Source organism: Salvia hispanica, chromosome 3, assembly GCF_029641045.1.
Source record: "Salvia hispanica isolate PSC_SH4W2 chromosome 3, Shi_PSC_v1, whole genome shotgun sequence".
In the NCBI taxonomy this organism is placed as follows: domain Eukaryota; kingdom Viridiplantae; phylum Streptophyta; class Magnoliopsida; order Lamiales; family Lamiaceae; genus Salvia; species Salvia hispanica.
This window is the reverse complement of record NC_142694.1, coordinates 37,722,272-37,747,544: the sequence shown is the minus strand read 5'-3', so window position 1 is coordinate 37,747,544 and position 25,273 is coordinate 37,722,272. Positions and strand designations below refer to the sequence as shown.

Here is a 25,273-nt window from a genome sequence, read left to right as displayed (position 1 = left end):
GTTGGCTATTTAAGTCTCAATTTTGGATTTTAAGGTTTAAAAAAGCTTCTTAATTTTGACATATAGTATGTAATATTGCATGTGTTTATCTAGTGGTTCAATTCTTCTAAAGGATTTGCATAATAAGTCCCAAGTATGATCTGCTTGCTGCTCATTATAAATTAATCTCGTGATTATATATCATAATTCAGTTTATAAGTACTAAAACCTAGCTATATATGTATATCAATTTCTGTACCTTCACTCTTCTAGTTTATGTCAATTAATATCGAGGGATGGCAATTTATGCTGTATATATGCATATATCCATGTGCCTGTAGGTGGATACTATATATTATTACTTGTTAGGGTTAATTGTCAAATAAATTCACCACTTAATTACACTTTATTTTATAATAGTTAAAACAATCAACCAAATTAATAGTAGCTTTATGCTTTAATTTGTAGCAAAACAAGCATACCCTAACTTTCAGACTTCTCAAAACATATCGCAGCATGAATGATTTCAAGATCCAACTGTATTTTTCTACAATTTTTTTTATATTTCCAGAAAACTTATGGTGTCTTGTATTATCATGCAATAGAATCACTTAATTAGCTGTAGGCTAATTTATGATTGGCAAGATTTATATATAAAGATGTGAGTAATGATCTTTTGTTTGCAATAACCTATCTTGGGTAAATTTGGTAAAGGAGATCCATACTTTATAGAGTGTCTTTTTTTTTGAAATTTAAGCAGACGTAACTTGAAAGAACTATAGCAATTCATAAGTTCAATCAGCTAGCTAGCTAGAATATTGAAGAAAATAGAGAGAGAGACCGACAGGTACGATATGTTGAATTTTCAAGTATACTCCAACCCTTTGTGTTTGTCTCTCATAGAAGTGGGGTCCTCATTATATAATACTCCACCCTCACCTTTTTTACGATGTATTCCAATGAAGATCTGTCCTAATAAAAATGACTCATTTAAAAAAAAAATAGAAATACATTTATCTCTATTTTATTCTCACTTCACGCGTGTTGTGTATAATGTATGATGGTGATGATAATGAAATAGGAGAATGATTGAGCAGCCGTGGATGGCATGGTATAAAGAATTAGTGGGGCCAGGGCCCCTGTATCTGTACACGAGTGGGTAAAGAATGTCATTTCAGGAGTTTGGTTTGTATCACAAAAATGGGTATAATTGTTTGGTTTGTTATTCAAGAGAGAGAATTAATGATATGATACGTGTGTATGTATAGATGCCCGTTTTACACGGATCTCAGGTACTCAAACATATCACAAACCTATCATTTTCCATAGCTAGCTTTCTGCATCCATCTTTGCTCTGTCTCTCTCTATTCTTTTCAAATGATATCATCAAAACATACCCCAGATGAGATCATCATCAACCCAACTTTATTTTTTCATCAATCTTTTTCTTACTTCTTCACTAAAACTTATTTTTACCGTCTATGAATATTGTACATTCAAGTAGGGTTTGACACTAATTCTAGCTATTGGGCTGTTGTATCATTTGATTACAATTTACAAATCATTCGGGTTGAATCTTTTTCAGACAATATTTACATGTTAATTCTTGACAATAAACCCTAAACCTTTGAATTTCGTTTTACTATACACACACACACAAAGTGCGTCTCATTCCAAATTTGGCTCCCATATAATAACAATTAATACTAATTCTAAAGAGAAAATGATGATTTCACAACCATTTTTCCTATATGAGCCACATTGCACTTCTTTCGTCCCTTATAATTTATCACCATTTGACCCGGCATGAGTTTTAAGAAATGTAATAAAAAGTCGGTTGAAAAAGTTAGTGACATATGAGTCATACTTTTATATTTTTATATAATAAAATGTGACTGTGAATGAGTAAGTGGAAGTGAGGTCCACTGTAAAAAATGATAAAAGTAAAATGTGACAACTTTTAGGGATGGACAAAAATAAAAATAAGTGATAAATTTTTAGGGACGAAGGGAGTAGTAAAAAAAAGATCAAAAGTGAGAATAATGGCTATAATTTTTAATGTTAAACCAAAATACATTTCAAAATCATCTAGTAATTGTTTTACTATGTTATTTTTTGAAAAATAAAGTGATGAAGTTTGAAAATAAAATAACAAAAAGAATCAGATTATTAGTAAATTTACTTGATTTTTGATTGGGTTCGATTCTATATTCAACCGAAAATATAACCTAAATTCTATCACAATGTCGGGATAATTATTATAGGTTGCGTATGCTATTTTAAAGAATATCAAGGCTCAATACTAAATACGTACAAGTACAGGGAGCCGTTTACAATTTGTCGGAAGTCTGTTCTCTCTACATCAATAATCTCGCAAATTTTCTCAAAAACATTTCATCAAACAGTATCCACTATTCGAATTCGGTTTTATTGAGCCCTCTCTCGTCGCCTCGATTTCGATTGGTAACCGATAGAAGTTACAATGAAAGAGAGGAATACATCTCGATCTCGCAGCTGCCTCTTGGAATGGATTGAACTTTGAAGCCCTCCTCTCCGCAATTGGGTAATTTATCTTTATCTATAGCTGCTGAATTTTCATATCGATAAAGTTTGTTAGTTGCAGGATCCATTTCGCATGTTGGATAATAGCGCAGATGATGTCTTTTACTCAGGTTAGGTAGTGATATTTGAAATGATTACAATTGTCAGACCAATTTGAATGGATCGTAGGGTTGTTATGCTTTTAAGTTCAAATGATATGATTTGTTTTACGAGCATTATTCATACTTTTGATGTGTGATACAGTGATAGTGACTCTTCTCCACATACACACACTGACACACATGTATTTATGGTGATTGTGTGGTATGATAATATGATGTTAGTATGCATCTTTTCCCCAGATGTTGTGCCAGTAATGGTGTTAGCTTTTCTGTATTCACTTTTAATTCAAATGTTAATGTGGAAAATGCCATGTTTGGGTATGATATTTCCCACCCACAGCATAACCCTATTGCTTTCTATCGTTCAAAAACTTGACTATAGTTATGAACTTCTTCCTCGGGAAATGCATACATATGTCATCCTGTGGCCTGGCTGTTTCCCATCTAGATTTTCAACCACGAATTGTTGCACTTTGTGCATAAGTGAACATCTTTTGCTTTTGTTATGTTGAACACTTTGAATAGTAATTGCATGACTAGTTTGAGGGAGTGTGAAAGGGAAACTGATACTTATAGAATAGATCCCCAGAATAGTAATATATCATTTTGTGATGGTGCTATGTGAAATCTCATTTGGTTTGATGCTGAAGTGATATGCTCTCATGATTATTATTATTATTATTGCTAAGTTTAATGGAGTATAACAAACAAGTTATCACTGTAATGAATTTAATTAAAAAAGAATGTAAACGACATGTCTTATAAGCGTTGTCACTCTTCACGCAGTTGGGTTCTGCTGCTCATGAGCTCTTCCACATCATAGTCATATTATCGTTCCTTATTTGTTTCCTATTAACTCTCCAGCCACAAAATTTTAGTATGTCCAATACTTTTCATGTGCTATTCATTGATACAAATAAATAGTCGCTGCATAAAAGAAAGTTGCAATAATATATGATTGAAGGACCTATGGGAATTTCACTTGTGGACGTAACGAAGTGACCAACCTTGTTATATTTTGTATTCCTCTTCTCTCTACTAACTTAAATCTTGGTATCAAATATGCATTTTTGAACTTGGAATCTGCATCAAATTTGTGCCTACTGTGTTCATTTTTTTAATAAAACCTTGCTGGGTTAACCAAATCAAAGTTTCTTTTCAAAATCAAGAAATCATTCAATTACCTATTCTGCATAAAATTTGTGCCTAATGTGTTAGTTTTTGTGAATTGCGGTATGCATAAAATTGATCATTTACTGTTTATGTAATTGCATGAAATTTTGGCCATGCTTAGTAGAATTATGAGCCTCTTTTCTCAATGTAGGCTGGAGTGAACACAATCTGCTCTCATGATTTCCACACATGATGGTGTTGTTGTGTCACAGTTCCTTCATGGAGCATCTTACGTATAATAACTTGTGGTATCATTTAAGGAGCAGATCGACCCATCTCAACATGTGATGCCAATATGTTTCCTTGCCATTTTACTCCCTCCTGTCCGCAACCTAATATACATTCCTCCATTATGTTGTCAACCATGCTACTTGTTTAATAAAATGTCCAAGATTACAGACAATCGGCAATGTAACAGTATTATGATGGTAGTAATGCATAATGATAATTTGTGTTGTAATATTTAAGGTGCCACCACTCCTAGTTTAAATATTGTTGCCTGGACTTGCATTCTAGATGTTCTGTTTTGGCTACCTCTCTAGCGTTTTGCGTGTTCATTAAACTGGCGCAAATCCTTGGACAGGAAGTGGCCATTCCAGTCTCGAGTTCAAGGCATGAGAGTGATTACTTGATGACAACAGATGATGAATTGAGGAAGATGCTAACACAAATTTTCATTGACAGTGCCATTTTGAGGAAACAAAATGCATTTGTATTGACCATTTATCTCAGCAAGGCATGTGTGCTCTGCTCCAAAGAAACACATCAAATAATGTATTTGTATTGACCATGTATATGTTATATTTATTTTGTACTAATACTCGTGCTATTCTTTCCAAGATGAAGATAATATTTTTCCGATACTGAGAAGCACTTCTTCCTTAAGACCAGACTTGGATCTAATTATACAGGGTCTCTACTAGATTAAGTTACAATGTAGGAGTATATATGGAAGTTCAATAACATCTAATAGATGAACAAACACAAGAAAACAAAAAAGACTGCCATTAGATATTAGAACGAGTGGTAGCTATATTGAGAATTACAATTGCATACGTGATCTGTCAATAAATAAATGGAATCTTCGCCGAGCATCGCAATCTGTAATTTGGAGCTTGAGGACTGAAACAAGCTGTGCTTGAGCACAACAGTCTACTTGTCCGCACCGCCAAACATACCCATCATATCCTTGGAAGAACCCATCTGCTTCATCAAGCTTTGTAAGCCACCCATACCTCCAATCTGCTTCAGCATCTGGGGCGGAAGGACTTTGCTCATGTGTTGCGCGTTCATGTTTCGCGAAAGTGCACTCATATCTCCTTTCTTTGGGATCTTAAGACCCTTCATCTTGCTCCAGATCTTGGCTAGCCGCTTGTACTCTTCCAACATTTCCATCACATCCCTTATAGGACGACCACACCCTCTAGCTATCCGTATGATACGGGATTCATTCATGATTTTCGGGTTGGTGCAATCCAACTCTGTTAATAACTTATTGGGTAAGTTTATGCAATATAAATTGTGATTTATGCATGATATTATTTTATAAAATTAAGAAATTCTGGACTATAGTAAACACCTAAAGCTAAAGACATCTAATAATACTTGCCTTCATTAGTCATAGAATCCATCATTGTCATATATCTCTTAATCTTTGCCTGGCTTTCCTTTTCACGGCCCTTAGGCATCAGTTCTTGACTAAATCCTGGAAGCATAGAGAATACCTTCAAACAAGAAAATGTGTGTCAGTTAAGTACGCAACTACTGCAAAAGTTTCATTCATAGACAATCTTAGTTCAAGCAATTACTTTCAGGAAATCCCTGGGAAGCATTGTGAACATAATAACTTTAACTACAAAAACCCAGATCAATATATATCATACTATCATTAAGCCATTTGTCTTTATCATGAACAGCAAAATATCTATATCCTTCAAAGACTATGTTGTTCAAACTTCTACTAAAAGGTGAAGCAAAACACGAACCCAAGTAAAGGAAGCAGCGGTGATGTCACAACATTGACAGCTATAAAAACAGAGCAAGCATATATAAATCAATTGAGATAGGCAGTCAACTACCAGACCTGACCAATAGGGCCCATTTTAAGTATATTCTGAAATTGCTCATACATGATCCTCAAAGTAAAATTGCCTTCAGAGAGCTTTTGGAGAAGCTCAGGCTGTTGATCCATCGGAACGACTTCTTGAATTTTGTCCATAAAACCAGACCAATCACCCATACCTGTGGAATTCAATTACATTAATATATGGCTTGTCTGAAGAAGACTAGAAACAAAATAATTGCAACCATAATTAGGAATACTAACCTAAAAGACGGCTGACAAAAGGTTTGACATCAAATATCTCGAACTCATCCATGTGTTCACCCGTCCCAATAAATATGACTGGACTTTTAGTTGCTGCAACTCTGTAAATGTAGTAAAGGATCACGACACTTTCCATTAGATTCAATATCATGACATCCTAGGTTATGCCTTAACCTAAGTTATACTTATGCTACAAGCAGAGCCAACAGACTCCATGCGAAAATTCTCTAACCCTTCACAACATATGTTGGACCAGCATGTGACAAGATATTGTGTTCGCCATTATGTATTACTTGAATTGGAAAGTACAATGCGTTACTTTTCTAAACTTACGCGCTGAGAGCACCCCCTCCCTTAGCATGGCCATCCATCTTTGTGACAATCACGGCACCAACAGGAACACTTTGCTTGAATGCTTGAGCCTGGTCAAATGCAGCTTGACCGATACTGCTATCCATGACAAATAAAACAAGATCTGGTTTCTGGAGCATCAAAAAGAGGAGCTCATCATTATCAGTTTCTTGATCCAATTAAAACATCAGAAAATACAATAGAGGCATACAGTTGCTTCAGAAACTTGACGCATCTCTTCAAAAAGTGCTGCTTCCTGCTTGTGACGTCCACTGGTATCAACAATTATGAGATCACAATTTTCCTTCTTAAATCTCTCAACTCCTTCTACTGCAATTCTTACGGGATCGGATTCCGTATAGCTGTTACAATACACATTATATATACCAAATTCAAATTGGAAACAAGATTACACATACCTATCTGCAGAAGAATTGAGCATCTAATAGAAACAAACAATACCCAAGTATAGAATTAAAAAACTAAAAATATTGCATACATTTCTTAATTACACCAGAAACAATACACAATACACAATACAAATAGGAGGTCCAGATAAAGTAACATGCTAGTTGTATAATATTCCACCAAGTCAGGCCCAAGTTTTTCTTTAGGAACCTATATCTGTACTTTGAAGTTTGAAAGATATGATAGAAAATGAAAAACTATAGTGAAGTGCAAGGATTAGTTTTTTGTTTATCACGAGTGTTCAAAATCTTCACAAGAAGAGTTCCAGAATATTACTGAGAAGTTAACTCAACTTTCTAATTACCAATAAAAACTTCGGCATATTTGCTAAAGAGGGGGAGAAGATTTTCACTTGATGATGCATTATCCTACTTCCCTATATACAGCCCCTACAACCACCCCCAACTCCTCACCTTCTAAAACAGAATAAGGGTACTGCATAGTGGAAATTCAGTTTAATTCATATGATGAAACTACGTTTAGATGACCTCATTTATCATGGAATGAAAGAGTCCATATGCTCTGGTACTTGAGCCAACAAAAGAAATTTTTCGGTTCTTCAGCACAACAAGGCTGACGAGGGGTAATTTTAACAGGATTTCCGAAGCTAAAATTGATACTATAAAACTTAAAACATACCTTCCATAAAAAGGAATTTTAGCTTTTGTGGCATTCTGCTTTAACTGGTCAAAAGCACCAGCTCTAAATGTATCTGCACAAACAAGTGCTGGTTTGTAGCCTTTCTTCTGGTGGTAATATGCGTACTTTGTACAGGTGGTTGTTTTCCCAGATCCTGGAATACGATCCAAGCCAGCAAATATTAATGCATATACATATCACAAGTGGTAACAGAAATATTAATGGCATCAAGATTATGAGAACTCCAACTCTAAACAGAGCAACATACAATCCACACGAACGCCTATAATGGGCTAAACATGCTCTAATGTCAAGGTAGCAGCATACCTTGTAGACCAACAAACATTACAACACTAGTTTTCCCTTTCTTTGGAGTGAAAGCAGGCTTCCCTGGATCCAGTATCGTGCATAGCTCATTAAAAACAGCCTGTAGTAAGCAAGGGAAAAGAAAAAAAAGTAAGAATAGCAGAGGCGTTAAAACAGACAAACCAAGACTGCTGCATATTTTGCATCCTTCCACAACGGGCCAGGAAATGGGGATGGAAGCGCACAATAACAGAACAAAGCCAAACAAAGATACAGGGGTAATTGCATATTCTAGCATTGCTCAACAGCGAGCTTATAAGCAAAACAGTTTTAGAAAAGTTAAACTAGTGACGCAATGGACCAAATACTAGCAACATATGCAACCTGAACTTAAGAGAAACTTTTCATATTGCATTTGGAATAAGATTTTAATACCCTTGCATTAAAAGGCAAATCTTCTCTACCATTTAGGCATCATGAAAATTTCAAGATGGATGATAAGATAGTTGAACTCTGGAGTTCACACAGTTAGATAATTGTGTTCAAACATTTATTTCCTCATCTAATTTCTTCCTTAATTAACCTCTCCGGGTAAAAGTTCTTCTACGCTCTCAAAATCTTAAACTAGAACAGAAATTGAGCTGAATTGAAAAGATCAACAGTCAATAGAACCAAAAAATATAGAATAAAGCCTTGACCTGTTGAATGATTTTACGTTTATTGTGGCCAGCGGCGAGATCATCGAGGTTGACGATCTTCTTGATATTGGTCTGCATATCGCGAACGAGCTTGAACTGGACATCGGATTGGAGAAGCGCACGCGTGATCTCGTTGAGACAATCGTTGAGCACTTTCTCGTCAATAATGGTGGCATTGCTCATCTGTTGAAGAGCACGCGAGATGCTTCCTCCTAACTGAGCGAGCACCATCTTCGCTGATCGTCGATGATCCAATTAGGTTTAGGGATTAGCCTGGTTCACGGGGAAGAGAGGAATCAGGGTGTTGTGGAAGACGGCGATATCTACAAACGTAAGAATCAATAGATTGGGAATTCGGAATTTGGATCTTTCCAAACAATAATCCACTCTGGTTTTAACAAATTTATGTAAATTTTGAAATTTAAGAATTACTACTATTATTTTATATTTTATCATTTTATGACGATTTTTGTCAACGGCATCGGAAGATGATATACTACTCCGTAGTACTAGTATTTTTTAGTAAATTACTCCTATTTGGTATTTTAGAAATAATTATCTCAAAAACTAAGTGAAAATTTTGAAATATAATCGACGAGTTTAAAATTTTAGAATGAAATTAATATACCAATAAAGGTTAAAAATAAACTGAGAAATTCAATGTTTTGAATAAAATGATAAAATTAATAAAGAAATGTTTAAATAACTCTAGTAGGGTATCTTTTGGCTTACTGCGAGTTAAAAAAAAAAAAAAAAAAAAAAAAAAAAAAAACACTTTCATTCCGACGGCCGGATATTCACTCATATCAATATACCCCTAAATAGTTCATTTCCCGAAGTATGGAGTATTTCATTTGTATATCATGTGTTGAGTCTAAATACTTGGGTGTTGTTACAAAGGTATGTACCTTGGGAAATTGCCGACTAGTGCTCTCTCACTATCAATTTCATATTGGCTCACAAATAAAAAAACCATACTCAAATGAGTATATTTTTATATTGAAAACACAACTCTCGATTGTAACCCAATCATTGTCTACTTAGTATAAGGTAGAAACATTAACTGAATGCAGACAAACATGATTGACAATAACAACAAATGCATTGCAAAAGCTTCGCATTTGGAGATGGCTTTGAATTTGAGAATACTGTCCTTTTGTCCCACCGTAAAATTCACTATATTTTATAAATCTTATTATAAAAATACAAGCTACTATTATTATAGTGCACTACAATTATTAATCATAATTTAACAAATTGCTAACTATGGGTAGTTCAACTAATCATTCTAATTAAAACCATATGACCTAGACAAAAAACTAGGTTCCCATAAACAATCACATGACCGTAATCATATGACATACTATTACATTTCAATGCCAATTACAACAATAACTTGGAAAATATATTCAATTACATTTGGTCATCCATGCGAAGTGCCCATCATTCTCGGACAATTACGCTTCAATACAAAAAATAATGATCAACACTATAATTTACATCAGTAACTTCCTAGTTATACTATGATTCAATCACTGGGAAATCGAAAAATTGCTTTAATTAAAAACACTTGTAGCAGTGAAATACGCACAAACCAAAACACAACCGTAACAAAATCACAATGCACTATAACAAATCCTCAACAAAAATTCTCAACAGAAACCACAACGTCAACGAATCCGACTCCTTGTTCCACCAAGCGCGGCTGCTGAGAGTAAACACGCTGTTACTTCAGTAAATAATAAGGGAAATACAAACTAATAGTATGTCAAATTTATCTATTCAACTTATCTAACATACCATACACTCAACAATATTAGCTTAACCAACATTGAGATAATCAGCAAATGAATAGCCCCAACTTTACATATGGCATTTTATATACTCCATATCAAGGTTTTATACATGATCTTAGTAGTTTGAGCTTACAACCTATAGAAAACCTAGGCAGTAGTTCGTGCCCACACACACAAATAAGTCAATTACCCACCTATTTATTAGAATACATCAGGATTGCAATGCCCAGGAAATGAGTTGTTTAGCTGAGAGTGCTGCAAACTCAGTGTCAAGGCGTAGTTCTTTGCCTGTACGAGTAGCAACAACAAATTCAAGTTTACACGGGTAACAATTTTAATCCAAATATTTATATACAGTACCTAATAAACCAAAACCGCCATGTGCTAAACTAACCTCAAGAGTTCGAATCTGCTCCTGATACTGTGCTAACAATTGCTTTACATGTTGCACCTCTTGGCTCTTCTCATCATTTTCCTTTTGGCGATCGTACTGGATGGCTACAGCACGTTTGAGGATGGCATTATCCCGGAGAAGAACCTCGATATGTTCCTTCAGCATCAAATTTTCCTACAAGGACACAAAGTTAGATAGTGATGGAACTCGATTTTTCAATTTGCATGCAATTGTAAGAGCATTTATACCTTTCCAGATCAACAATCAAAGCATATCAGATTCAAAATTATATTTTTCCCACAGGATGTCAGGGTATGGAAGTGATCATATTTAGCTGATAATCGATGGGTCCTTTCTAATTCTACTAAGGCAATGCAAACTTAATCTTCCATGAATGCTAATATGTATGTCAGGGTATGGAACTGATTACATAGTATGATCCTGACCTTATGAGAGTTTTGAGCTGCCTCAACACTGGCCCGAGAGCTTATAGATTTCTCCAAACTCTCCAGTATGCTGGCTGCTCGGAATCTTGCATCATCTATACTAGTAGCACTCATCATCTCCCTCACAAATAAATCCACCCATTCTGCACCATCTGCCGGCAGATTGTTTTGAGTTTGAGGCTCCTGCAAAGGAACTGAATCCCCGCTGGTTTGTGATGCAACTGCAGTCAAAATCCATCATTATAATCACACCCTCTGTACAAATTGCAAATGCTAAAAAGCATTATACAGTTAGAATGCTCCAGCACAATATCCAGTGCCACAAACTAAGTAATAGTATCAATCCATGTGATCTTACATCATCAATAGTAGATTCAATGTAAATACATAATTACATACCTTTTTCCATGGTTGCATTTTCTCCAGTTGTGTCAATCTTGTCATTCACATGTCCACGACAAAACTCATGAAGTTTCTTTATAGCCAAATCCAAGTTATTGACAGACTCTTCCAGAGCTTTCTCTAAAATCTGATAAAAGTAGTCATGAAATTATAAGAAGCCACACATCTAGACAAGTCTAATGAGATTAATATGTGATAACCATACCAAATACTATCCATTAGGGTAATGCAAAATCACCAATCAAGTTCTACAAAATGGCATAGAACCCGAGATTAACAGTATACATTAGTCAATTGCAAGTTACAATTATTCAATTCATTGACGAGCAATATATATTAGGTATCCAAGGCGATAAATCTGAACTCAGGCATTAAATTATAAAGAAACTTATTGTTGGAGTATTACACATCACAAAAGAATGCTTAATGATGGGAATTTCGAACCCGAATTTCCAAATAAACAATTCCAGAATAACAATTCCGTGAATAAATATATCTAGCAGAATGAACAATTCATTTCTTCCATTAACACCTAAAATCCCAGAAGTGTGAAAGCCTAGCAGCCAATATATACTAAACCTACCATAATAGTTAAACATTCACCTGGATTTCCAGTCCAGGAAACAAATCCTTGAGCTGATCAACCGAACTAGTTTGTACCGGCGGAGAGTACGTGAACCGAACCGGCGACGTGGAAGAAGAACATCGGAGCTTCTTGTAAGCTGGCAGCGATGCAGCGGCCGGTGAAGACGCCCCGGCGTCGATGTCCTCGAAGTAGGACCTCTTTCCACACACGATCGCTGACATTTTTATGGAATAAAAACAAATAATTTGAATTCGAGTAGTCGTATCTTCCTGGAATTCAAATTGGATGGGAATTGAATTGGGAATTAGGGTTATGATTTTGATGACGGTGGTCTTTTATAGTGGGTGAATTAACGTTTTTTTTCCCCTTTCAAAACTTCAATTTTACGCTATCTTTTAATCAACTATGGTATGCAAAATGTAACGTATTCTAATTTACTAATTTTACTTTATTTATTAATTCTAATTTATTGTTTATCTCGTGGAGCAAGACCCAGAATGCTTAATTTATATATTTTGTGTACCTGAAATATCCAATTTATTATAGATTATTTATCATATAAAAAAATACAACAAATATCAAAATTACAATATCAATTTGATATACGTTGTAATACGCCAAATATAAGATATTTAATGTGTTGAGATAACATTATAATACGTCAAACATAAGATATTCAATGTGCGTATTAAACTAGATAATGAAAAAAAAAAAAATTACTTTTATAATATATGCATATATTAAAAGTAGATTTTCAATGAGTATGATACCAAAGGAAGAAAGTGGTGATTTTGATTTGGATAAAAATAAAAGGAAAATGGCTGAGTGAGACGGACGGAGTATTGGTTTGTTTGACCAACATTTGATCATTTGAGAACAACGGTAAATGTAAGAGTATTTCTTCGTTTTATTATTTTAGATATATATGTTGTGGCTCATTTGTTTAGGGAATATTATCATTTTATACGTTAATGTTGGTAGGTATTTTAGCACCTTTATGTATTTTGAATTTTGATTCACACATATTTTGTACAAGGTGAATTCTCAAGAGTCTTCGAAATAAACCAATTTGCAATTTCGACAATTGAAATGTTTCAATACTGTGTGTTATAGTAAGATATGCAAAATTGTTTTGCTTAATATTTTTCAATTACACGTAATAAAAAAATACTAAAGTTTAGTGTTTAGATCTAATGTTTCAACAAATTCTGATTTTTCCATATTAACTTAAAATTCAATGTGATAATATGCTTGTTTGGTAGCCTAAATAGACCAACATCTATGAATTATATGGATTATTTAGCGGTTTGGTAGTTGAAATTAGGCCTTGTTAGATCATCAAAAGCCCATCTCGGCCCACTGAGGTCCGAAGCGAATTAGTTCAAATTGGTGGATTATATAACAACACAAAAGATTGAGATAGAATATCTATCTTAAAGCCCATCTTAATTAATTATCTTATGCTAATTTAACATGTCTACCAAAATTATGATATGATTATGCAATCAATATCATTGTTGACATTATTAAATTAACCAATATTCCTTATACAAATTAACGACGTCGCTTAGGCCTGTCAAAATGGATATTGGGTATTGGATACCCGTTATCCAAACCCGAAAAAATCGGGTAATTGGATACCCGAAACCCGAAAAATCGGGTTTCGGATCGGGGTCGGGTATTGAGAATTTTAGATTATCGGGTATCGGATAACCCGATACCCGATCGGGTATACCCGAAATATCCGATTTTTTTAATTAAGTAATAAATTACATTTTTATTCTAATTAAATAAAGTATAATTTTCTTTTTTAATTAGAGTTTAGTTAATAGTTAGTGTAATTAGTGACTTAGGTCGTATACCAGTAGCCCAAAAATTCATAGCGCCACCTCTCCTGCTCTGCCCTCGCTTGCGCCTCCCTCCGCCGCCGCCCACTGCTGCTGCGGCGGCGTTTCCTCTCCCAGCATCACGTGCTCTCCTCTCGGCAGTCTCTCCGTCTCCTCTCGGCTCCTGCTCTCTACTGCCCAGCTGCCGCCTCCTTTTCTTCCGCCATCTGCAACTGCCAAAGCCTCCGAAGACGCCGGAATAGTAGTTCTGTCACTGCCTCCACCTTATTTGAGTTGTTATGATTCTTAGATTATGTTTGAAGGGAAAATTTTATGCCTTAAGAATTACAATGAATTTATAATTCTAAGCTTCGATTCTAATCTAAAACACAAAAGAAAATTTGTGTCTTGATTCTAAAAACATAGGAAATGGGATCTTGATTCTAAAACAGAAGAAGAAAAATGACGTCTTGATTCTGAAACACTAGAGAAAAATGGTGTCTTGATCATTAGAGCTAAATAATAGTACTATTAAATAAATTCTAAAAATTTGTATTTAATTTTTTAAAAATAATTAAAATCAAAATTACAATCGGGACTGGATACCCGATTTTTCGGGACTGGATACCCGAGCCGGGTATCCGGGTACCCGAAATCAAATTCGGATCGGGTATCGGGTATTGATTTTTGGAAATTTCGGGATCGGGTACCCGAAAATTTCGGATAGGTATCCGCGGGTACCCGATTTGACAGGCCTAACGTCGCTTATAACCTAAAATTGCAAGGATTTCAAACGTAATAAACTCCAAGGAAGAAAAGTATATTGAGAAGGTATATTTCTCATTTACCTTATCAAAAAAGTTATTATACTTTCTTAAAACGTAATGAACTCCAAGAAAAGAAGGTAAATTAAAAAGGCAAACAAAATAACTAACTTCTTACCTTTTATATCGAGAAGAGGTAAGTAAAGATACCTTCTCAAAATTAAAGAAGATATAATACCTCCTCAAATACCCTTTCCATTTGAGCATAAAATTTTATGAAGAAGAGGTAAATATGATAGTTACTTCTCTATGCCTCTCCATTTACCCTCGCCCATCTAAAAGGGGAGAAGTATATAGAGGTATATTATGCATTTACCTTCTTAAAAAGTGAAATATACCCTTCTAAAAAATAACACATTCCAAAGGGAGAAGGTATATAGAAAGGTAAATTGTTTTTTAAAAATAAAATAATAGTATAAAATACATTAAAAAACATAAAGTGTAATACCTTCTCAACTATCTTTCCCCTTAAAGAAGGGTTTTTCATGAAAAGAAGTAAACATGGTAGATTGATAGTAATAAGATTTTACCTCTCCATTCATGGGGAGGTAAAGATACCTCTTAAAAATGTAAAAAATGTCTAATACCTTCTTAAATAACTCTCCATTTGGAAATTAATTTTTCATGAAAAAAAAGGTAAGAGAAAGACCTCTCCCCTACACTGCTAGATTGATTTTTCAAGAAGACCTCTCCCCTATGGTGCACAAAATATTAAGAGTAGAGAAAGACGAGAAAGCATTAAACAAAGAACGAAAATATTGGAAAAAAGAGAAGAACTAAGAATGCTGCGTTTTGTTCCTAAAAACTTGTGTATTAAGCACGACACAAGCTGGTGTGATTTTGTGCACTATAGGGGATCCACGATTTTGTGCACCATAGGGGATCCACCTCAGTTTTCCCGATGCTTTAAAGGTGTAGTTTCCGAAACTGAAGCAGTCCTATCTATGTTGCCAAGATTTATTCTCCCAACTTGTATTATCTCAGTCAAGGTCTCGGTTCAGCTATATTTTGATCAATAAATCTATATGACCGAATTTTGCACAATAAAAACTGATTTATTTAAGAAAAAAACTGGTTTATTTATGCATTTATTAAAACATATTGTAGTCATATATTAATGATTTGTGTTTAAATTTTTACTTTTTCGGAACCATAAAATATAATTAATGCATACTTTAATTCAAATTTGAAAAGTAATATAAAGGCAATTCAAATATAAAAAAAAATGAAAATGAGGATGAAGACTAATCAAGTGTTTTTAACTTGTCCCCTAACTACACTTATTATTTTAATATATAATTAATACATCAAATTACTAATAGTATAACTTTTTTTGAGTGTACAAAATTTGGTTATTTATCATCACTCTATTTTGATAGCAAATGTGATTTACGGATTACGCTTGAAAAAGTATTTACTTATCTTATTGGCTTTTGACTTTGATTCCATTTATTCTTCTTTTCCAATTATAACTAATACTTCTACTTTTAAATAATGTGTTTTAAAAATACTACTCCTTTCATCCCAACTAAGTTGATTCATATTCTCTTTTTAGAATGTCCCAACATAGTTGTGTCATTTTAATTTTTGGCCAAAAATAAAATACATTTAATCATTCTTACTTTATTTCATCATCTACTTTACTTTACTTTCTCTTAGCTTCAATTGGTGGTCTATAATTCAACCATTGCAGTCAACGCCAAGTCGGATTTCTCGAACTTGGCCTCTGTAGACAGCACCTCCTCAGAGTCTATGATCTTGGCCGTGCACGCCACAATTTCGATCAGCTGTGACGCCATCGCCACAGTTGAGACTGCGTCCAGGAACTTACCGTGGTGCCAAAACTCGGTCTCCAGCATGCCCTTGAGTGTCTCAGCTGTGGCCTTCGCGTCCGCGATGTGTATCTCGCTGTACAAGGACGACTTCATCGTCCGAAGCCTGGCCGCGACCTCCTTTAGGGCTAAGCCGCACTCGATGCTGATATCCGTGCATAAGTCTCGGATCTTCATCCAGAGCTCCAATGGCGTCTGCACGTCCGAGACGAGATAGTAGTTGAGCGCTTCAATCTTGTAGGCGCATTGCCGGGTAGCCGACCCGGTCACGAGGTACTGGTCCCATGGGTGACAACACTGGAACTTCTTGTGCCCCGGCTCCCACTGTGCGAAATTGACCTACACGTGCAATTAATTTAGTAAACATCAAATTTCAAGCACTATCTCTAAATAGACTACTCACCAGTGAGTCCTCCTTGCCTTTGTATTCGAGTACACTCTTGTAATCTTTGAGTGCCTCTATATCATCGTCGTGTGATTCTTGAAAATACACACCGCCGAAAGCTAATACAAAGAGAAACAAATAATTATTAGATCAATACATTAAATTTCATCAAAAAATCTATAACATTAAATTTCATCAAAAAAATACATGACATATTTAGTCCGTTTTCGGTCATCTTCTATGCATTGTTAACCATTCTAAGGACGAAAGCGTAAGTAGCAAATATCTCAAAATTAATGGCAAATTTCAAGCACCGTGTGAATTTAAGCATTTCAAGCACCGTGCGAAATTCAAGCATTTCAAGCACCGTGCGAATTTCAACATATTGACACATGACATTTTCGGTCCGTTTTCGGTCATCTTCCTTATATTGTTAACCATTCTAAGTACAAAAATGACGTAAGTAGCAAAGATCTCAAAATCAAACAAATTATAATACGACACTCGGTTCAGTCCGTTCTAAAAATGAAATGAGAAATCGAAATGAGAAATCACGATCTCAAAATCAAACGAATTACAATACGACACTCGGTTCATGAGTCCTTTCTCCAGCGTCGCTCCTGCAAAATTGTTTTCGGTATACTCAAATACGCCCATGACGGTCGTGATGGTCAACGGGAAAGGGAGTTTATATTTTCATTGGTGGGAATCGAACTCAAAACCACATGGTTGAAAGCCACAAGCTCTACCACCTGAGTGGAGTACATCAATTCATATGTATAACTCTTTAGTACCTAGTATTTTGAGAGATTTCGGAATATTGGGCTCAATTCGCTGACCTTTCGAAATGAAGGATTAAATTCGCTGACCTTTCAGAATATGGGTTCGGGGCATGCGAATTTTCAGAATAAGTGTTTTTTACTTTTTCTATATTTGTTCTCTTCTTTTTCCTTATTTTTCATTCCTAAATAATTATAATTGACCAAACTACTCTCTAACCTAATTTATCAAAATTTTATGTGCTCCACTGTCTATCACAATTCACGAGTTAGTCGAAGCAGCGATGAACAGCAAATGGAGATTATTTGGAGAAACAAAAATGGAGATTATTTGGAGAAACAGAAATGCTGTAATGGCCGAATAATTCACTCTTAATTTTTCCAATTTTTTAATTCTTTTTAAAGGTGTGTGACCATGTCTGTTGGTTTTCTATGCATATTTATATATAGTTTTAAAAGCAGCAATGGGTGAGTGGTTCACTATTCTTTCAGTCTCCATCTTAATTAACGCGTGTAATGCTTGATCAAATATTGCAAACATGGATTAGGATTAAGAAGGATGATACATAATTAAATATCAATTTAATATTAATATATTATAGAACTCCCAGAGTGACTGGTTTTTCATAAATTTGAAAAGGGAAATGATTTGTGATGTGAGAGTTCCGATTGAATTTTTGGGGTGGAATGGATAATCTGGTTTGGAGTGGAGAAGATTGAATTTTTGATAAAATTAGATTAGAGGGTAATTTGGTCAATTATAATTATTTAGGAACGGAAGATAAGAAAAAAGAATAGAACAAATATAAAAAAGTAAAAAACCTTTATTCTGAAAAATTTGCATGCCCCGAGCCCATATTCTGAAAGGTCAGCGAATTTAATCTCTCAATTCGAAAGGTCAGTGAATTGAGCCTCATATACCGAAATCTCTCTATTTTATTAGGTTTCATTTTATCAAAATAATTATTTATAAAAATTTGAAAAATCTAAAATTATTTTGATATACACGATTAATTGATAACTTATCAGATTTTTTACATAAAGCTTGACAGTCCTATTTATTTTGGCTTAATTCTAATAGCAAACTCAACTTAATTAGACTAATAAAATTTACTAGTACTAGTATTCATTGAAAATTTAAACGTGACCCAACGAAGAAGATTAATCAGCAAACAATCAGCCCCAACTTTATATATACTAGTATCTACTCCCGTGCGATGCACGGTTCAATTAATTTTACGAAAATTAATTTAATATATCACTTTATCATCACTCGAATTTCAAAACTAAAAAACTAAACTTGCGAAAAACGTAACATCTACAAAATATTTACAATAGGCATATATATAGACGGCATATGTATTTGTTCTAAAGTTTTCATCCTACTTTTTTTCTCTTCTAGAATTCTCTACTTTTTTCTTATATATTCTATTTATTCCTAAATATTTCTATTATAAATTATCTTCAAATTTTAATTATAAAAATCTGGCTTATTATTTATTTGAACACATTCCGTACAATAAAAATACTAAAATAAGAAGACGATGAAACACTACTCAGTTGACAAAACATTTTTTCTCAATTCAATAGGTTAGGAATTCAGATTATCACGAGAATTAATAGGCAATCTTTATTGATCATTTTTTTCGGAAAAGATGTGGTAAGTAGGTTTAAGATGGTTTTCTCAATTTCATATACAATTGTACTTCCGCAAGTTACAATTTGTATATTTAATACTCCTATAAATTTTTTTTATTAAATAGATGTATGAATATAGCAATAATTAAGTATAAAAATAAAATTATAATATAGTAAAATTAATCACAACTAATAACTATAATGTCAATCTAGAGTAATTTAAGTAAAAAAAATGTTAAAATCAATTATGCAATTAGTATAATATTTAAAATTATATTAAAACAACGAAAACACATATATTGATTAAAACATTTTTGGATATAAAAAGAACAATCTTATTTAAACAATAAATAGTAAAATTTAATGTCTAACACCATTTATTAATATACAATTTATAATGTTCAAAATATGGAGCCATTGTCATAGAAAAATATAATAAATATAATCTACCTTCATATTTTATCAATTTCAAAGATCTACTCCGTCTGTCCGCGATTAAATGTCTCATTTTTTCTTCTTCGTCCGTCTGCCAATAAATGTCTCATTTCTCTTTTACCATAATTGGTAGGTGTACCCTACATTCCACTAACTCATTTCACTCACATTTTATTACAAAACCAATATATAAAAGTAAGTCTCACATTCCACCAACTTTTCTACCCACTTTACTTTATAAAGTCAAACAATTTCTTAAAACCTGTGTCGGTCAAATATGAGACATTTAATGGCGGACGAAGAGAGTAATTTATTAAATTAAATAATAAATTCATCACATTAATCCAAGTCATCACATAAATCCATAAGAATTTGTTATATCATATATGTCTCATAAAAAAATAATCATGTAAATCCTTCACCTATATAATTGGGTCAACTAATTAGAAAATATATTGTTAACAAACAATTTATTAGGTATAGTAACTTATTCATATTAAAACATTACCCTCCGACTTCTCTTTGTACTCCAATACATCTCTACCTTATCATTTTTCCCGATATCTTTTATCCGCCTCCATCTAGCTCGGGTGCCCTTCTTCATCACCAGTTATCATCTCCTGCACCTTTCTTATCCTACACCGGCGCAATCTATTCCATAAGCCAATTTTTCACCATCTACATGTAATAATTTCAAACAAAAATCAACTACATACCCTACATTACAACTTTTGCCATCGTTGACTTAGGTGCTCTTTTTGCATGAAATCTGTTGTCGTTTCTTTTATAAATTATGGCAAATGACATATTGTTACCCTACATTACAACTTTTGCCATTTCGTTGACTTAGGTGCTCTTTTTGTATGAAATCTATTGCCGTTTCTTTTATAAATTATGGCAAATGACATATTGTTTAAAAATATAGCTAAATGATTCAGATACTTTTAGTCGACATTAATTTATAATTTAGTGGATATTAATTTATAGTTATACCAAATTAATGGCATTAACATCCTCCATTTGACTACATACTCCGTAGTATATAAATCTGTTGCCGTCTCCTTAATAAATTATGGCAAATGACATATTGTTCGAAAAAATAGCTAAATGATTCAGATACTTTTAGCCGACATTAATTTATAGTTTAGTGGATATTAATTTATAGTTATACCAAATTAATGGCATTAACATTCTTCATTTGACTACATAGTATATAGTTATACATTTAATGGCATTAACATTTCCCTTGGCTACATAAATTATAAACATAACTTATTAAGTAGTAATATTTATAATTATTCCCAAAATTTATACACATTCAAAATATTGCTCAAAACTCGGCTTTTATATATGTATAGGTATAGATAGATATCTATCAAGGTTTGTACATGATCTTAGCATTGGACATTTTGGCTTTTACAGCCTAAAGAAAACATAGGCAGCAGTTCGTGCCGGCGCACACAACTAAAATAAGTCAGTCCCCACCTATCGATTAGAATACATCAGGATTGTAACGACCAGGAAACGAGTTGCTTAGTTGAGAGTGCTGCAAACGCAATGTCAAGGCGTAGTTGTTTGCCTGTACGAGTAGCAAACATAAATACAAGTTAACACACAGTAACAACTTTCACCCAAATATTCATATACAGTACCAAATAAACCAAAACCACCAATATTTTGAATTTGTTAAGCACAAAAAAATGTAAAATGCATTGCACTAGACTAACCTCCAGAGTTCGCAACTGCTCCTGATACTGTGCTAACAATTGCTTTGCATGTTGCACCTCTTGGCTCTTCTCATCATTTTCCTTTTGGCGCTCGTACTGGATTGCTACAGCACGCTTGAGGATGGCATTATCCCGGAGAAGAACCTCGATATGTTCCTTCAGCATCAAATTTTCCTACAAGGATACAAAGATGGAGAGTTATGGAATTTGATTTTGCAATTTGCATGTATGCTACTACCAAAAGAGCAGTAATATCTTTCCGGATCAACAATCAAAGCATATCAGATTGAAGATCATCTTTTCCCAGATGATGTCAGGGTATGGAGCTGATCATTTTTAGCTGATAATTGATGGTCCTATCTAATTCCACAAAGGCAATGCAAACTTTATCCACCATGAATGCTAATATGTATCCAAACTTTGCAAATCACATGACCAGACTTCAACTACTACAATTTATAGTAGTACATAATTTAGTCACATAGTATGATCCTGACCTTATGAGAGCTTTGAGCTGCCTCAACACTGGCCCGAGAGCTGATAGATTTCTCCAAACTCTCCAATATGCTGGATGCTCGGAGTCTTGCATCATCTATACTAGTAGCACTCGTCATCTCCCTCACAAATAAATCCACCCATTCTGCACCATCTGCCGGCAGGTTGTCTTGAGTTTGAGGCTGCTGCAAAGGAACTGAATCCCCACCTGTTTGGGATGCAACTGCCAGTCAAAATCCATCACTATAATCACATCTTCTATCCAAATTCTAATTCTAAAAGGCATTATACAGTTAGAATGCTCCAGCACAAAAACCGTAAATGTCAAATTAATTTTGAAGAGCAACTTTTTCAGGACACGCCAATAAACATGGCACTATTGCCTAAAGATGTCCAACAAAGATTATCTATGAGCAACATTAGTTAGAGTTATAGATCAAGCATGAAAAATCTATCAAGCTTTAGCACGCCAAATCCCGAGGCTCTGGATCTGGAACATTTAATCCTTCAACTGGCACTGCAGCTACTTGCACATATATGTCCCTCCTTTTAACCACCAAATAAATGGGCTATCTCTTGATTGTTCAGAACTTTGACTAGCACAAAATATACTTTCAATCTCTGAAAAAAATATGCCCGGACATCTCTAAGGTCAGCTAGAAATGACTATCTGGATTACAGAGCAAAACGGTACTTTCCTTAAAGAGGCTATGGAAGTCATGTTGCTACAGAATATGACTCAATTGCATGCCATTGGGCCTCGGGAGCTGCTAGCATGGCAAATTACAAAAAGTTTGGAGTTTTTTACACAATGTTATGAGTGTGCTGCAAGTTTTACCTATTAATTCGCGTACTTAGTTTGTATACTTACATTAAAATGTCAAAAAATAGAATATACATACTGTATAAATCACATAACTATGTCTAAGGTTCATGATGAAAGCTCGAAAAAAAGACAATTTGAGGCTGGCTCTTGGTGCTGCCTAGGCATAGGAATCCAAGGCATCCCAGCGGCACCAGCATCTGTACAGAGATTTCTATAAGATTGGCAGTAAAATGTAATGCAATTGCACAAGTTAAATAAATCTTTTGTCTGCCAATTTCCTAGATTTCTATAACCCAGAGTTATAAAAGCGGAACATGCATTGTGTAAGAGGCTAAGAGCTTTATAAGGGGGGTTGGTTTGAATATAATTTTCAGCTAGGACGATAGCATGTGTAAAACTATGAATAAATAAATTGATCTGATATTCGAGTCAATAAACAGATACGGTAGAAGAAAACAAAATCAGTAACCAGAAGAAAACGCAAACATCTTTCCAAAAAGAGAAATTAGAGCCATCTGCTTACCATAATGACTGAAAGCTAAACATGTATCCCAAACCTAAGTATCAATCCATGTGTGCTTACATCATCTTAATAGTGGATTCAATGTAAATACATACCGTTTTCCATGGTTGAACTTTCTTCAGCAATGTCAACCTTGTCCTTCACATGTCCACGACAAAACTCATGAAGTTTCTTTATAGCCAAATCCAAGTCCTCAACCGACTCTTCAATAGCTTTCTCTAAAAGCTGATGAAATAGTTATGAAATTATAAGAAGCCACGAATCTAGACAAGTCTAATGAGATGAAAATGCTGTAATAATATCCATAAGGGCAATGAAAAATCACCAATCAAATTCTACAAAAAGCATAGAGCTAAAGATTAAAATGATACAATTAATCATATTGCAAGTTACAAGTATTCCTTCCATTGAAGACCAATATATCCAAGGGAAAATTGAGAAGTAGATTTATTATAAAACATCAGTAAAAGAATGCTTAAAGATTGGAATTTTGAATCTAGATTTCTGGCCAAACAATTCCAGAAGAGCTAGTTTGTACCCAATATATCCTGAAACATTCACGGATTTACCTGAATTTCTAATCCAGGAAACAAAGCCTTGAGCTGATCAACCGAACTAGTTTGTACCGGCGGCGAGTACGTGAACCGAACCGGAGACGTCGACGAAGAGCATCGGAACTTCTTGTAAGGCGGCGGCGATGAATTGGCCGGCGACGCCGCGGCGGCGTCGATATCCTCGAAGAAAGACCTCTTGCCACACACCATCGCTGACATTTTTGTCGAATAAAAAGAAATAATGATAAATTCGATCCTTGAATTTAAAACGAATAGGAATTGAAAAGGGATTAGGGTTAGGATTTTGAGGGGCGTCGGAGAGATTCAAAGCTTTTGTTTCCCTCGATAGATGTTTTCCTCAACACATAATCTACGCGGTGGGCTTTTATAGTGGGAGGATTTACCGTTTCTTTTTCCTTTTCAAAATTCAGTTTTATCATTTTAAACATTCTAGCGTGTGGATTATATATAAAAATATATATATAAAATATTAGACGTATACAATAATACTACGATAAAAGTATATCCATTTCTGGATACGATGGTATAACGTTGAATACCGTACAACATAAACTAAAGAAAAGGACACAAGCTTTACTTTCATACTATGCTTATGGAATGGTAAATAAAAATGACAACTGCAACCAGGAAAATTATGATTAATTAAAATTTCATAATATAGACTTTGAAACTTTCTGTATTCTATATCTCTTGTTTTTAAAATTTTCGAATTGATTTTTTTTCATTTTGTATTGTTTTTCTTGATATTCTTAAATTCTTAGAATTCATTTTCTTTAATTTTATATTTACTCATAATGGTTGTTAGTCAAATTAGAGTTAAATGTATTTATTATATTGAATTTGCATTTTTTTTTTAGTTTATGATTATAATTTGAGTTTATTATTTCAATTGACTATAGATATGATTTAATTTCAATTATTTTGCATAAATAATTATGTTCCATTTGTGCAATAATTATCTTATTATGATCTCTCATACTTTACTAGTTTTATAGTACAAACTATACACAATTTACGTATAGTGGCTTGTCATTTAGCAATCGCCGTTTTTGAACAAGACGAAAACGTGCTAGTCGTTGAAAAAACTTTAGTATCTAGCTAGTCTCCTCTGTTGATAAATACACAAATGGTGAACCAATTCCAAACAAAAAGCTCGTTTCATAGTTTCAATAAAGCAATGA

General features: G+C 34.1%; 4 protein-coding genes and 1 long non-coding RNA gene across 7 annotated transcripts; 1 reads left to right on the top strand and 4 right to left on the bottom strand.

Moving 5' to 3' along the window:
- Positions 1 to 2,175: 2,175 nt before the first annotated feature.
- On the top strand, positions 2,176 to 4,277 carry LOC125213637 (uncharacterized). The gene is made up of 2 exons (XR_016137073.1): positions 2,176 to 2,542; positions 3,967 to 4,277. It is a non-coding gene; the product is annotated as an uncharacterized LOC125213637 (long non-coding RNA).
- A 526-nt stretch (positions 4,278 to 4,803) lies between these two features.
- Positions 4,804 to 8,986, bottom strand: LOC125213636 (signal recognition particle subunit SRP54 2-like). Its single transcript, XM_048114281.2, has 9 exons — positions 8,604 to 8,986; positions 7,927 to 8,026; positions 7,600 to 7,753; positions 6,704 to 6,854; positions 6,475 to 6,623; positions 6,142 to 6,242; positions 5,899 to 6,056; positions 5,425 to 5,539; positions 4,804 to 5,296 (listed from the first exon to the last, which is right to left on the bottom strand). The coding sequence occupies exons 1-9, from the start codon at positions 8,832 to 8,834 to the stop codon at positions 4,968 to 4,970; spliced, it is 1,488 nt and encodes a 495-aa protein (XP_047970238.1). The 5' UTR covers positions 8,835 to 8,986; the 3' UTR covers positions 4,804 to 4,967.
- Positions 8,987 to 9,999: 1,013 nt separating this feature from the next.
- Positions 10,000 to 12,545, bottom strand: LOC125214111 (uncharacterized). Of its 2 annotated transcripts, none has more exons than XM_048114995.2 (6): positions 12,245 to 12,545; positions 11,639 to 11,768; positions 11,240 to 11,460; positions 10,794 to 10,967; positions 10,594 to 10,687; positions 10,000 to 10,311 (listed from the first exon to the last, which is right to left on the bottom strand). In XM_048114995.2, the coding sequence occupies exons 1-5, from the start codon at positions 12,446 to 12,448 to the stop codon at positions 10,601 to 10,603; spliced, it is 816 nt and encodes a 271-aa protein (XP_047970952.1). In that variant the 5' UTR covers positions 12,449 to 12,545; the 3' UTR covers positions 10,000 to 10,311; positions 10,594 to 10,600. The 2 variants fall into 2 exon arrangements, with proteins under 2 accessions (XP_047970952.1, XP_047970954.1); XM_048114997.2 differs by having other exon boundaries at positions 10,000 to 10,308.
- A 4,005-nt stretch (positions 12,546 to 16,550) lies between these two features.
- On the bottom strand, positions 16,551 to 17,751 carry LOC125209920 (aluminum-activated malate transporter 7-like). The gene is made up of 3 exons (XM_048109496.1): positions 17,673 to 17,751; positions 17,113 to 17,213; positions 16,551 to 17,048 (listed from the first exon to the last, which is right to left on the bottom strand). The coding sequence occupies exons 1-3, from the start codon at positions 17,749 to 17,751 to the stop codon at positions 16,551 to 16,553; spliced, it is 678 nt and encodes a 225-aa protein (XP_047965453.1).
- Positions 17,752 to 21,270: 3,519 nt separating this feature from the next.
- Positions 21,271 to 24,436, bottom strand: LOC125214113 (uncharacterized). Of its 2 annotated transcripts, none has more exons than XM_048114998.1 (5): positions 24,087 to 24,436; positions 23,613 to 23,742; positions 22,171 to 22,391; positions 21,674 to 21,847; positions 21,271 to 21,525 (listed from the first exon to the last, which is right to left on the bottom strand). In XM_048114998.1, the coding sequence occupies exons 1-5, from the start codon at positions 24,288 to 24,290 to the stop codon at positions 21,439 to 21,441; spliced, it is 816 nt and encodes a 271-aa protein (XP_047970955.1). In that variant the 5' UTR covers positions 24,291 to 24,436; the 3' UTR covers positions 21,271 to 21,438. The 2 variants fall into 2 exon arrangements, with proteins under 2 accessions (XP_047970955.1, XP_047970956.1); XM_048114999.2 differs by having other exon boundaries at positions 22,171 to 22,376; positions 24,087 to 24,435.
- Between the last annotated feature and the right edge of the window lie 837 nt (positions 24,437 to 25,273).

What these genes read in the sequence shown, in the direction of transcription:
- LOC125213636 (XM_048114281.2), bottom strand. Translation starts at nt 8,834, where the DNA reads ATGGTGCTCGCTCAGTTAGGAGGAAGCATCTCGCGTGCTCTTCAACAG. An exon ending in AAATGGGCCCTATTGGTCAG is followed by an intron (nt 5,540 to 5,898) that starts GTCTGGTAGTTG and finishes TCTTGTTTGAAG; the next exon opens with GTATTCTCTATGCTTCCAGG. An exon ending in GGATTCTATGACTAATGAAG is followed by an intron (nt 5,297 to 5,424) that starts GCAAGTATTATT and finishes AGTTATTAACAG; the next exon opens with AGTTGGATTGCACCAACCCG.
- LOC125214111 (XM_048114995.2), bottom strand. Translation starts at nt 12,448, where the DNA reads ATGTCAGCGATCGTGTGTGGAAAGAGGTCCTACTTCGAGGACATCGAC. An exon ending in TTCCTGGACTGGAAATCCAG is followed by an intron (nt 11,769 to 12,244) that starts GTGAATGTTTAA and finishes TACTTTTATCAG; the next exon opens with ATTTTAGAGAAAGCTCTGGA. An exon ending in AGCAGATTCGAACTCTTGAG is followed by an intron (nt 10,688 to 10,793) that starts GTTAGTTTAGCA and finishes CTACTCGTACAG; the next exon opens with GCAAAGAACTACGCCTTGAC.
- LOC125209920 (XM_048109496.1), bottom strand. Translation starts at nt 17,751, where the DNA reads ATGGGCGTATTTGAGTATACCGAAAACAATTTTGCAGGAGCGACGCTG. An exon ending in CATGAACCGAGTGTCGTATT is followed by an intron (nt 17,214 to 17,672) that starts GTAATTCGTTTG and finishes TCTTTGTATTAG; the next exon opens with CTTTCGGCGGTGTGTATTTT. An exon ending in AAGGCAAGGAGGACTCACTG is followed by an intron (nt 17,049 to 17,112) that starts GTGAGTAGTCTA and finishes TTGCACGTGTAG; the next exon opens with GTCAATTTCGCACAGTGGGA.
- LOC125214113 (XM_048114998.1), bottom strand. Translation starts at nt 24,290, where the DNA reads ATGTCAGCGATGGTGTGTGGCAAGAGGTCTTTCTTCGAGGATATCGAC. An exon ending in AAGTTCAACCATGGAAAACG is followed by an intron (nt 22,392 to 23,612) that starts GTATGTATTTAC and finishes TTTGACTGGCAG; the next exon opens with TTGCATCCCAAACAGGTGGG. An exon ending in CAGCTCAAAGCTCTCATAAG is followed by an intron (nt 21,848 to 22,170) that starts GTCAGGATCATA and finishes GTATCCTTGTAG; the next exon opens with GAAAATTTGATGCTGAAGGA.